The sequence below is a fragment of the Theobroma cacao genome, chromosome 7 (genome assembly GCF_000208745.1).
Source record: "Theobroma cacao cultivar B97-61/B2 chromosome 7, Criollo_cocoa_genome_V2, whole genome shotgun sequence".
NCBI classification, from domain to species: Eukaryota; Viridiplantae; Streptophyta; class Magnoliopsida; order Malvales; family Malvaceae; genus Theobroma; species Theobroma cacao.
In genome coordinates, this window is record NC_030856.1 from 7,079,986 (window position 1) to 7,093,800 (window position 13,815).

The 13,815-nt window shown below is 32.7% G+C and overlaps 1 protein-coding gene across 1 annotated transcript; it reads right to left on the reverse strand.

The window, feature by feature from the left end:
• On the reverse strand, positions 1,220 to 4,479 carry LOC108662750 (leucine-rich repeat receptor protein kinase EMS1-like). Its single transcript, XM_018124288.1, has 2 exons — positions 1,694 to 4,479; positions 1,220 to 1,353 (listed from the first exon to the last, which is right to left on the reverse strand). The coding sequence occupies exon 1, from the start codon at positions 4,477 to 4,479 to the stop codon at positions 1,717 to 1,719; it is 2,763 nt and encodes a 920-aa protein (XP_017979777.1). The 3' UTR covers positions 1,220 to 1,353; positions 1,694 to 1,716.

Here is a 13,815-nt window from a genome sequence, read left to right on the forward strand (position 1 = left end):
ACGAAAATGCCCTTTCTGACCACAATTCCAGCAAGTTTTCCCTTTTGCTCTAGATTTACCTTTTCTGTCTAAGCCTTTCTCTTTACCTCTACCTCTATTTACAACCAAACCTTCTGCTTGATTTTCATTCCGAATACCACCAACTTTCTTCTTTAATTCCTTGGAATTTAAAGATGCCCTTACATCCTCGAAAGTGAGAGTGTCTCGGCCGTAAAGCATAGTATCCACGAAATTTTCATACGATGGAGGCAAAGAACATAAAAGAATTAGGGCTAGGTCCTCATCCTCAATTTTAACATCGATATTCTTTAAATCAAGAATAACTCTATTAAATTCATCAATGTGGGTATTAACGGACGTACCTTCACTCATCTTGAGAGTATACAATCGTTGCTTCATATAAAGCCGATTCGTCAGGGACTTGGTCATATAAATACTTTCGAGTTTAAACCACACTGCAGCAGCAGATTCTTCATCCGTGACTTCTCTTAGCACCTCATCAGACAAAGCAAGGAGAATAGCACTATGTGCTTTTTCCATAAGGTCATCTTTCTCACCATCAGATAAATTCGAGGGAAGATGCTCTTTTCCCTTCAGTGCCTTCAACAGTCCTTGTTGCACTAGCAATGCGCGCATCTTAACACGCCACAGGCTGAAATCGTTTCTTCCATTAAACTTTTCAATCTCATACTTGGTCGACGAAGTTGCCATAGCGAGATTCAGATTGATCCAAGACCTTGAAGCTCTGATACCAGTTTGTTGGGAAATTGCGGAATTGTCTCTAAAGAATTGCCCAAGATCTAACCCAATCAATAGAATAAAGAAAGAAAGAAATCAAGCACACCCACAAGAACACAAGAATTTACGTGGTTCGGTCTTTTGATGACCTACGTCCACGGGCACAACAACAGAGAAAAATTCACTAAGAGAAAAATCAGGAGATTACAAGAACAGTCTCAAACTAATAACCCTTATCCCACGTACACCTAAATCACTCCCTCTAAATCTAGGTGATAATTATTCTTTAACCTATAGAGTCCTTTTATAGTATCAAATACAAAAACCTTATCCTAATTTAATTAGGAATCTTATCCTAATAGAATTAGAAATTGTTATTCTAATCTAACTAGATTTAAAGACTATTTATAAGGTATATTAATTTAATTAGAATTAAACAATCCTAATTAAATCACAATTCAAGACTATCCTAACAGATGGCGAGAGAATGGGCATCGAGAGCACAGAGGAGAGTGGTGCTGGCGTCAGGGGTTAGCCATCCTTCCTTGCCAGCGCCGAACTCGGACAAGTCTTCGCCGGCGATGCACCAAGATCCGTCAAGCGATGGTGGCTCCCCTTCAACATTGGCAATTGAGATTACAGATTTGAATTTGGAAAGGAAAGAATTTTGTACAGGAAAGTAAAGCAGGAGACTTATTGTGGAGTCCACGTGTAGAGTTGTGAAGATAATTAAGAAAATTAAATAAAAAATTAAAATTACAAGTAAAGCATTTTTAATTAAAGTCTTTTAAATTACAACATTTTTCCATACAAACTTCAAACAAAAGCTGCTGTGCTCGCAAATTTAAAAAGGATAAAATGCTGCTCCTCACTAAGAACACCCAGAAGCTGCTGTTGCATTAGATTCAGTTCGAAAGCCACTCTGACAAGTAGAAAAAAGAAAAGGAAAAATCACCTATGTATGATCTGGATGTAGTGCTAGTTTCTTCTTCTTCTGCTGCTTCTGCGAATCCACTTTGTAACATTATTTTGCCAATCTCTCTCAACCATTCTGACAAACCACCATGGTCTTCCTGTTGTGAATAAAATGTATCCCATGCTCAATCCTAACACCACTCCACATCCATAGCCCATCATTACAACTTTCCAAATAAAGGCTATTTCAGAACCTTCATCTTCCTTAAGCATTGGTACCGGCGGTTTTGGCTCCTCATTGTTGCCACATTGCTTTGATAGTGGGAAGCCACACAATCCCAAGTTCCCACTATAAGAATCATTCTCAAAAGTATCAAATTGCTTCCCATGGGGAATTGGTCCCACAAGATCATTTTGTGAAAGATTTAACACTTCAAGGAATGTCAGATTCGTCAATTGGGAAGGAATTCCGCCACCAAGCTTGTTTGATGAGAGATCTAACGATTCAAGTGCGACCATATTTCCGAAAGATGGTGGGATAGGACCAGTCAAGTTGTTGTTAGACAAGTTGAGCGTTTGGAGCGAAATAAGTTCTCCGACTTCCTTAGGAATTTGTCCACAAAATAGATTGCTCGAAAAGTCGATGGATTTAAAAATGGTTAAGGTTTCTGCCAACTCCATCTCCAATTTTTTTGTTGTTACATTCACAGAAGCTTTCTTAGAATCAACCATAGAAGATTGGCAGTCGCGATCATAAATTGCACATCCACGACTATACAACAGTGGGCCTAGACCACCATGTGTCTTTTGATCTTTCATTGCTCTCAAATTTTGGAAGAATTTTGTTGGTAAGGGGCCGGTGAGCTCATTATGAGAGAGATCAATTATTTGCAATGCCGAGAAGTTAGATGGAGCTATGGAAGTGGGCATGGGACCATACAATCTATTATTTCGCAAAATAAGAACTTGTAGGTCACGAAGTGAAGCTAACCGATGGGGAAAGGTATCAGTGAACTTATTGTTCCTTAAATTCAAAATTCTCAAGGAACTACAATTAGCCAAAGATTGCGGCAGTAATCCTTCCAATTGGTTGTCATTAAGGAAAAGATATCCCAACCGATCTTTTGTAAAAGAATCAGGGACTTTGCCATAAAAATTATTCACCTCCAAATTCATGAACTGGAGAAAAAAGCTGAAATTTCCAAGACAATTTGGAATGGTTCCAGTCAAGTAATTTCTAGACAAGTCAAGAAACACAAGCGAACTTTGATTGCAAATCAAAGAATTTGAAAGAATTGGCCCTTGAAGCAAGTTTGACCGAAGGTCAAGAACTTTAAGATTCATTCCTGGAAATTGCTCCAAATTGGTCAAAGAGTTGTTAGAAAGGTACAACTCGAGCAAGCTTTCCCACCCTTCTGCTTCCCATTTGGAAATTCCACCACTAATATTGTTATTGGAAAGCTTTAAAATCTCCAAATTTGATGTTCGAAAGAAACTTGGGAATTGTGTTATGCTACAAGAAGAGAATGACACATTATAAAGCTGAGGGAAGGAATAGTTAACATCATTTTCGCTTGCGCTTAATGATAGTAAACTATTATTTGAAAGATCAAGATCCGTAAGATTTTTGAGTTTTGCAAGCATATTTGACTTGATGACACCACTCAAGTTGTTTGAGGAAAGATCAAGCATTTCAAGGCTCACAAGATCAAAAAAGGAGTTTGGTATTGATCCATGAATGTCATTAGAACTCAAACAAATATATTCAAGAGAATTAGGCTTCTGAATTTGGTCAATTGGACCGGTGAGCTTGTTATAGCTGAGATCTAACTTTCTCAAAGATGGCAAAGTAAACAGCCAAGAAGGTACTCCACCACTCATAAGGTTATTGGATATGCTAATATCTACTACCAATTGAAGCTCACTAACATGATTTGGCAGGGAACCTTCTAATCGATTATATGACAAATCTAGATGGGTAAGATGTGTGAGGTTGAACATAGTTGATGGAAGTTGACCACTAAAATTACAGGAATCAAATGACAAAAAAGTCAATTTATTAAGATTTCCAAAAGCATCAGGAATCTGTCCTCCAAAATCATTTACAGAAAAATCTAGGAAGATGATTTGAGTGAGATTTCCAATTGATGCAGGAATTGACCCTCTAAAACTGCATAAGGAAAGGTCCAACAACTTAAGGCCACTACTCAAGTTTGACTTAGGGAAATAACCTATAAGATTTCTGTTACCACTTAAATCCATGTGCTGGAGGTATGGAAGGCGAAAATTTTCACTTGGAAATTCCCCATGCAGATCACAAAAACTGAGACTCAAACGTTCCAGAGATGAAGTCAAGTTCAAAAAGGACTGAAGTGCAACATCAGACATATTTACAGAGTCAAGGATAAGGTTTCTTAATTCAGTTAAGTTGCGTGCAAGCATGTCAAAACCTTGACTATCAAATCTCAAGTCGGGATAACCATTCCTTGAAAGATCGAGTGAGACCAATTTTGACAGGAGACTGATTTCATATGGGATTAAGTCAGAGAATGAATTATGGGAGAGATTAAGATGGGTCAGACTCACTAATTGATTAAATAACTCTGATGAGATAGAGCCATTGAAATCGTTGAAAGCAAGGTTGAGTTGTTGGAGTCCTTGAAGGTGGAAGAGGCTGCTGTTTTCAAGAAGAGAGCCATGAAGGTTGTTGGCAGTGAGGTCGAGCCATTGAAGTCTTTGAAGGTGGAAGAGGCTGCTGTTTGCAGGAAGAGTGCCGTAAAGGCAGCTGCTACTGAGGTCGATGCCAATGACATGACCCGTCACCATGTGGCAACTGACTCCATCCCATGAACAGCAATCCGTGCTTTCATTCCAAGAACTTGTCCTTGGGTAATTAGAATAAACTGGCCCACAATAATCATCTAGAGAAATGGCGTTTTTGAATTCGAGCAAGGCAGCTCTCTGTTCTGGGAGGCATAAATGAGTTGAATGAAGAAAAAAGGAAGGGGAACTCAATGAACAATGGACCTGGAAATGCAAGAATGCTAAAAGCAGGCAAAGGATTCGATACAACATGCTAACTACCTTTCCCATATTTTCTCGAGAAAAAGGAAATTATGAAACAAGGGTAGTCGAAAAAGGGAAAGCTATGGGAGGTGAAACTGAAAATGAGTTGGGGTTGAGGTCGAGGGACATTATAAATGAAGTACTTGAGAAGTGGAGACATCTCCTTTTTAAGTCAACCAACAAGTCCTTGCAAAATCTCTTAAATTAATGGAAAAAAAAAGGAAAAATGTATTGTCCGTGTTAGAATGAAAAGCATTAAGGCCACTGTATCCAATCCCATCTGAGACGTTAGTAGGATTTGCATATTTTTCTTGATTTCTCATTTGATGTCTATTTTTATTTTGACCTTATTGGATCCAAATCTCAGTAGAGACATAAAACTAATTCATCTTAGAATTGCAACTCATTACTGTTTAACTCACTTGGTGTGATAATAAAAATAAAAATTATTAAATAAAGGAATTCTTTATTGTAGATTACAACTAATTCAAGTTCTCGTCAAAGTAACTTTAAAAAATTATAAAGATTTTCACATTTTGAGATCACCATCAGAAATTAAAGGTAACTTTTTCTTTTTATTTTTTTTCAAAAAGAAGAGAGATAAGTCAAAAGTAAGAATTCATATCAAAAGCAAGCCGTGTGTGATGGTATGACACTTATCAATGTTAAAGGAAAAACTTCAAGATGATAGAAGGAGAGGAATCAGAAAATTGCTGGAAAAGTGTATAAGCATGTTTTTCCCATCCTTCCATTGCATTTTCAAGTTAAAAGCACCTACTGAAAGTTAAAGTAGCATTATTTTTCCTTATTTTTTTGTTTTTACGTATTTAACTTACCTGATAAAAAATTAAATAATTTAAAAATAAAATTTATCAATTTATGATATGTCAATTTATTCATAAATACAATGTTCAAAATTGAATCAATTTATGATACATCAATCGATGGTATAAACAAACGAAAACTAAGAATTATACAAAAACAAAATTGAATAATATTTTGAAAACAATCCAAAAGATCGTAACGTGAACTTTGAAATTAAAGAGTAACAAAATTGATCATCTAAGTGACAATTCAATTATGAAAACTATCAAGTCAAAAGGAAGATGAAAAACAATTTATTGCTTCTTTGTTCTCTTATAATTATTAGTATTTATCATCACATGTGTTATACATAAAATTCTTTAAATTTCATGATGTGGAAGATTAGATGTTTTTTTTAATTGGCATATAAACACTGCACTTTAATAATCTTGAAATGCAATCTAACGAAAAAAATTAGAAAATATGAGATTCTTTTGGCTTTTTTACAAAGAAATTATGATATTTTTGTTGGTCATATTTTCCCAAAAGAATTATTAAAAAAAAGTATATTGAAAGAATGAATTTGAAAAGCCAAATTAAAAATATAACAAAAAGAAGCATTATAGGCTCAATATATTTGTTATTTTTTTAGAGTGAATATATTTCTTATCTTTAATAAAGGCTTAAGGGTAATAAAATAAAGAAGAGAAGGTAGATTTAAAATTTAGTTTTATATACATCATCAATGAAATTTTTAAACTCTACAATCGAAGTTAGAAAGTTCCCATGTATCATATTAAGTATATTAATGTAATTAATGAATTAATATAATAAATAAAAACAACATATGAAAATATTCTAACTTTTGTTTTGTTAAATTTAAGAACTCAAAAGATAGTCTTTGTTTACATTTTCACGCTTTATACACAGTTAGTCTTCGGCAACTTTCCCAGCAATTATTGATTACTTCAAGACGGGATATCCTTTTGCTTTTTGTTCTTTGATAATTATATGTATCCTTTTGCTTTTCTTTGGTCTTAATTAATTAATTTACTTAATTGGAATTCCCATTACATGCTTTAGCTTGTGTTTGATCTTAATTAATATAATTACCATGACTCTTCATCTGTTATGACTTCTCTTTTTTAGGTGTTGGGTGTTAAAATAATGAAGGGACCTCCATTACTATTATAAGTGATTGTATTGGTGCATTACATGTATATATAGTTTTATGTGTTTGAGGAAGTAATACTAGAAAAAAAAAACATAATAATAATGAGAATAAAAACAAATAATTTCTTTTTTTTTCTCTCAAGAGTAATTTTTTTTTTCGAAAAGTGATTTTATTAGCATTAAAACTAATATACCATCTGAAGTCTATAGAATTGCTAAAGACTTCTGTTGGCATATAATTCTAACTCGTGCATCATTAGGACCTATGGCATCTCCTCATGAAAATCCTTACAATTGACAATATTATAGCAGTATATATAAAACCATGGAGGACCAATTAGGAATTAATGGAAAAGTGATGACAGCAATAAATAATTTTATCGTCCTATGATAAGGTTGTTATATGTATCTTTCACTAAATCTAACGTTACTTTTAAAAGGAAATGTAAAATGGGCAAAGTAATGTTTGTCAGATAGGAAAGCGTCAGCCATGTTGTCTAGTTCACACCTCAGAGAAGCCAATTTTTTTTTTTTGAGGGGGTGCAACTGCAACTGTTCCTTCAAGAGCAAGATATGAACGACTTACTGTTACATAACTGTTATTCTATTTTCTTTCTTCTAGCTGTTCCAAAAAGGTACCTATTGCTTGAAATTACTGTCGAAGCATACTTCAGAATACAATTGAGGGAAAAATTAGTCAGAACTTCATTTTGCAATGCTTTACAATTGCTCCTACATCATATTATAGTTAACACCATTTTCATTCGTGCCTCGTTCCAACTACAATATTAAGTAGCTTATTTCCAAATGAGATAAATATTATTATATTTATAATAAAAATATTTTTAATCAAAGTTAGTTGATATAATTAAATTTGTGATACCTTATTTTACATTTGATATAAATATGATTGTTAAGACATATATAAACAATCCAAGTCAATTACTATTAACAACTTAAGCTTGAGCTTCTTGCAACCATGTGATTTAGATCTAAAAAGTTATTTGATCAATGCTTAGACTTAAATTATTACAAATGGTATCAGAGCATTTGTCAGCTCGATACAGACTTTCATATTACGCTGATGAGATCTTAATCCTGTGGAATGAATATTGATTGTGATTGTAATGTATGCTACATTTGATGTGAATGTGATTCTTAATTATTAAGACTTATATAACGATCAAAGTCAACCACTATTAACACCTTGAGCTTACCCTTTTGAGAACCACGTAGTTTAAACTAGAAATCTATTAATAACTTGAAATTTATGTTTTTGAAAGCCACATGATTTAGACTTGAAAAGTTACTGGACTCACATCTAATTTAAATTTGAGTTTAAGTTTTTAAAAAATTATGTGATTTAACCATGAAAAATTATTAGATCTACATGTGATGTGAATATGATTATTAATATTTATATAATGATCCAAATCAACCACTACTAATAACTTAAGCTTGCTTAAAAAGTTGCCGAACTAGTGCTTATACATCAATTAGAACAAAGTTAGATTTAAAAATTATCATTCATCGACAAAAAAAAAAACAAGTCATGTTTCTTTATCAAATTAAGCTGTTTTTTTTTTTCAATTTACTGTCAAGTCATGTTTCTTTATCAAATTAAGCTGTTTTTTTTTTTCCAATTTACTGTCTGTGTGAAAATAAAAGAAGGCATGATTAGTACCATCATTCTTTCTACAATTTACATTTCATGGCACCTTAATTTGCAGTCACAGAGGAAACAAACAGAGATGGAGGCGAAGATATGAGATATCGAACAAAGAATGAACTTTCTATGTAAAATTATTTTCAATTAAGAAAGCGATTCAACACTGACAGTTGACCAGAGCCTCCGTTTAACAAAAAAACTTCCTGAGGAACATAAGGAGAGTCCAATGATGATCCAAGTCGGTAAGTTGGCTGAGGGACAAGCGAGGGAGGTGAACTTAAAAATGAGTTGTGGTTGAGGCTGAGGGACATGAGAAGTGAACTACGTATTGGAGAAGTGGGGACATGAAAGTGTTAGAATGGAAAGCATGGAGGTCGTTGAATCCTATCGCATTAGAGACGTTAGTAGGATTTGCATATTTTTCTTCAATTTTCATTTGATGTTACTTGGATAATGTTGAAGCAAGAACATGAGTGCAAGGGATGTCACTATGCAAGAATATATATAAACTTTACTTTTATCAATTGATTGAAGTAATTTTTTAAATATGGAAATATATATAAGCACTTAATTATATTGAGCCAATACTCAATATGCAATTTTTTTTTCAATCTAGACACTATTTTCTTATGTTGACAATCTGTTAAAGTGGACTTCGAGACAAAGAGATGATAATTGAAGTAAACATTTAATTTTTGTTCCTTTTTATTAACAAAAAGTTAAAGTAAACTTCATATTTTAGTTATATAACTTTTTTAAAAAATTAAAAAATAAAAATCAGATAATTTAATTGAAATTCTCCCTAAAAGGCCCCTATTTGTTGGAGTTTTTCAGTTTTACATCTAAAATTAATCCAAAATTTTATGTTCAATTTTCCTAGCATAAAAACGCAGCCTCAAAATCATTTTCGTTTGTTCTATTTAACTCTCATGAGGTGATACAAAAATTAAAAATTCATTGAATAACTAAAAATTGAAATCTATGAAATTGGGTCAAGCCAGTGGGCCATCCGACCCATGGATAGGTCTAATGTCATGTTTACAATGAGGAAAAACATGAATCACATCGACTGTTGTGGTTCCTATTTGAAGACACATTCAAATTCAATCCCTTTCATACAGTTGTTTCTCAATAGATTGGACGTAGTCTTCACTCAACAAAGTTTTTTTTTTTTTGAAAAGTGGAGTTTATTAGCCATTAACCGGTATACCATTGATAGTCTCGAACTGCTGCAGAGACTCTCATTGGTATCAAAATGAAACCCGGCTTGGCAAGAAAAGTCAGAACAAAAAGGTTCATCATTACAAACATAAACCAGCAGTATACCCTCATCAATCAGCAACTTCACAAAACTAGACTGAATCCTGCTTAAGATCAAAAACAAACAGCAGGAAACAAAGAAGCTAAACAACAAAGACATAATTTCTAAAAATCAACCTCAAACAGTGACAGCAATACCCTAAGACCACAAAACAAAAATGATCCAAAAACAGAGAAGAGACTTCAAGATCCCTTGAAGCCCTTGATCATCAAAGCCAAGATCCAATCAAGTCGGGGAAGTTGACAGCACATTGAGAAATCCAAGCTAGTTAATTAATTGTTATATGAACCCCTAGTTCACGTTAATCCCTTTTCTTACATATGAAAATATAGATATATANAAGACAACAAAACAAAAATGATCCAAAATAGAGTAGAGCCTTCAACGTCCCTTGAAGCACTTGATCATCAAAGCCAAGATCCAATCAAGTCGGGGAAGTTGACAGCACATTGAGAAATCCAAGCTAGTTAATTAATTGTTATATGAACCCTTAGCTCACGTTAATCCCTTTTTTTACGTATGAAAAACGTATATATATATATATATATATATATATATATATGTGTGTGTGTGTGTAATTTTTGAATAATTAATTTAATGATAAGGATCAAATCTATACTTCAACTCTTTCATCCTTATTCTTTCCGTGCATAACAAAAAATTATTAAATAGACATATTTTTTATGTCATCCATAAATTTGATAAATTCTGATACAAAATATAGATTCATGCATGCTCACATGACGACTTTTGATTACTTATTACATCAAGCTAAAATATATATGTGATTAGGAGAACCTATCTAATAATTTAATTTAATGATGCTTATTGATGTATGACTGGTGCTGATGTAATTCTTAATCATTGAAACCAAGAGGAAGAAATGAAAAGAGCAATAGTGACAGAAGATGACGAGGGGCAATTCATAAAGGAATATCAAACAAAATTGGCAAAGTGCTGTGTTACAAAGGAAAGGCTTGAAGCGTGTTGACTGTTGTCTGCATGCATGTTAAAATCATAGCATAAATACTTTTGTCTGCATCGACCCTTAACAACTTGAGCAAAGGGTCATTGTATAGCTTTCGAGAGTGAAGACTACGTCCGCTCTTTTGAGAAAAAAACTGTCCTTGAATGACTTTTAAATAGGGTATTCAATGTGTGCTGCTCTCAAATGTATTCAAGTGTTTAATTTAATAATAATTATATAAACAAGAAACACAGTAAAGAGAGAAATGCACAGAGCCTAGTGGTGTAAGTATGAGATTACTGCATCAAATTAAAAATGGAAAGCCAAGCATAGCAGTGTTTGTATAGGAGTAGAAATTGTCAGCCCCTCCCCCACCCATCAAAAGTGAGTTAGAGTAAGGTTGATGCTACTACAGTACCCAATGCAATACATATAAGATCATTTATAAAGTGTAAAATATGCACATAAAAATTTAAAAAAAAATTAAAACTGAAGGGTGGACTGCCACCCCTCTTCCTCCGCCTCTGGTTGTCGAAAAGGGGCAAGTTAAGGAGGTGAATTTAAAAATGAGTGCAAATTAAACACAATTGCTCTCAGAATTGCAACTCATTACAACCAGTGTTATTGTTTGTGTCAGATTAATTTTCGATATTCAAGTAGTTTCATTCTATTCGTAAAACGCTAATGTTACTTGGATAATGTGCAAGCGAGAACATGAGTGCAAGGGATGTCATTATGCAAGAATATAAGCGTTACTTTTATCAATTAATTGAAATAACTTTTTTTTTCTGTAAATACATAAAAGAATTATTGAGTCTTAAAAAAAGGAAGTAACTCTCTCCAATCTTTTTATTTTGACAAAAAGAAACCATATCTTCAAGCCTAACTTTGTAAATGTGGAAATATATGCACTTAATTATATTGAGTCAAATACTAAAATACAATAAAAACTTATTACAAATTCAGCATACAAAATATGAATTCATACATGCTAACATGATAACTTTCAATTACTTGTTACCTCAAGCTGATATATATGATTAGAAGAACCTATCTAATAATTTAATTTATGGATGCTTATTGATGTATGTATGACTGATGGTGATGTAATTATTAAACATTTAAGCCAAGAGGAATAAATGAAAACGGAAATTAAAAAAGATGGGCAAATTGCCGTGTTAGAAAGGAAAGGCATGAATGAAGGGTGTTGGCTGTTGTCTGCATTGCATACATGTTATAATATTTGTACCATATAGACTTGTCTGCATTGACCCTTAACTTGAGCTGAGGGTCATTGTATAGTTTTTGGGAGTGAAGAGTGAAGACTACGTCCCACCCTTAACAACTTGAGCAAAGGGTCATTGAATAGCTTTGGAGAGTGAAGAGTGAGGACTACGCCCACTCTTTTCAGAAAAAAACTGTCTTTGAATGACTTTTAATAGGTGATTCAATGTGTGCCCTTCAACGTATTTAAGTATTTAATTTAATAGTAAATAAACAAGAAACACAGTAAAGAGTGGTGTAAGAATGAGATTACAGCATCAAATTGAAAATGGAAAGCCAAGTATAACGGTGTTTGTATAGGAGTAGAAAATGTCAACCCCAGCCCCACCCATCAAAAGTGAGTTAGAATAAGATTGATGTTAATACAGCCACTACAAAAATAATTACTTTTGAATGATCAACATATACTTTCATTTGTAAAGTGTAAAATATATAAATACAAGATTTTCTTAATAAAAGCAAGGGCAACAATGGATGTTGATGTAGAACATTATTTTCAATTTAATTCATAATTGCATGTTGATGGATTGTTTGAAAAAAATAAAATAAATTGAGATGCCATGAAGACTCGAGATGGTTTGAATGAAAACAACTTATTGAAACAAAGAGACTTAAGTAGAACCTCACACTTTGCTTGTTTTGTTTATTTTAAAACTATCGTATAAATAATTTTTTTTAAATGAATTAAATATTGTCTTATTATTTTTTTATATGAAAATAAAGTCAAGTATATCATTATTTTTTATTTTAATTTATTTATATGACGAATATTGATTTATGAATTAGATATGAAATTTTTTATTCTGTTCTAAAATTTTAAAAGCTACAAATTAACCTTGAGAAGTGAGATAATTGACCCCAAAACTCACTGTACAACCCTGTTAACGAGTTATGGTATTTTTTTTTTTTTGTTTTTGGAAAGTGAATTTATTGGCACTAAGCTGCCATACCATATAAACTCTCTAGACTTTTTGCTAACGAGTTATGGTACTTAGTGTATAATTCCGTTAACTAGTTATAATAGTTAGCATATTATCTCACTAATGGATTACAATAATTAACATAAGGTTCTATTAACGGATTATGATAGTTAACAAAGGATGCTACTAACAAATTATGATTAATAATAAAATCATGAGAATGATGATATGATCTTGTCATAGGTTATAGTAGTGACCATAATCAAATTAGATGATGAAACTTTGTGAGTTTTAAAAATTGAATTTATAATTTGCATGATACAATATTTGAATTATTATATTTATTTATTAATAATTTGATTTTGTTTGAAAACATGGGTTATTGAAATAATATTGAATGATTTATATAAATATATTGAAATCAATACTTGACGTGGTTGTGGGAAAGGGGCAATGTTAGGGAGGTGAAGCTGAACATGAGCTGTGGCTGAGGCCGAGGGACATAAAAATACAAGCAGTGGACATCTCTTTTTCAAGTCAATCAACAAGTCTTTTGAGTTGTTTTCCATTAACGCATTTAAAGTCAAGTCTTCTCAAATTTATTGATTGTGTTGAGAAATTTCAATAGCACAAGTGTTAGTGCGTGGAATCAAAACTACATTAATGGAATAAAAGAAAAAGTGTTGGTGCCGTGTTAGAATGCAAAAGCAAGAATCCTATCCCATTTGAGACGTTAGTAGGATTTGTATATTTTCTTATTGGGAAATGCTAATTAGACCAGAATTTCATGATCCAAATCTAAGTGGAGTAAGAAAGATAGCCTTTTTTTCCTTCTTGTTTACCAAGAGAAAAGCTCAAAAGTAAGAAATTCATGTCACATGCAAGCTGTGTGTGTGACAAAATTAAAAGAAAAACTTCAATATCATATAAAGGAGAGGAATTAGGAGATAGCTGGAGA

Bases quoted from the DNA above. Each gene is read 5' to 3' on its own strand.
- LOC108662750 (XM_018124288.1), bottom strand. From the start codon at position 4,479: ATGGTGACGGGTCATGTCATTGGCATCGACCTCAGTAGCAGCTGCCTT.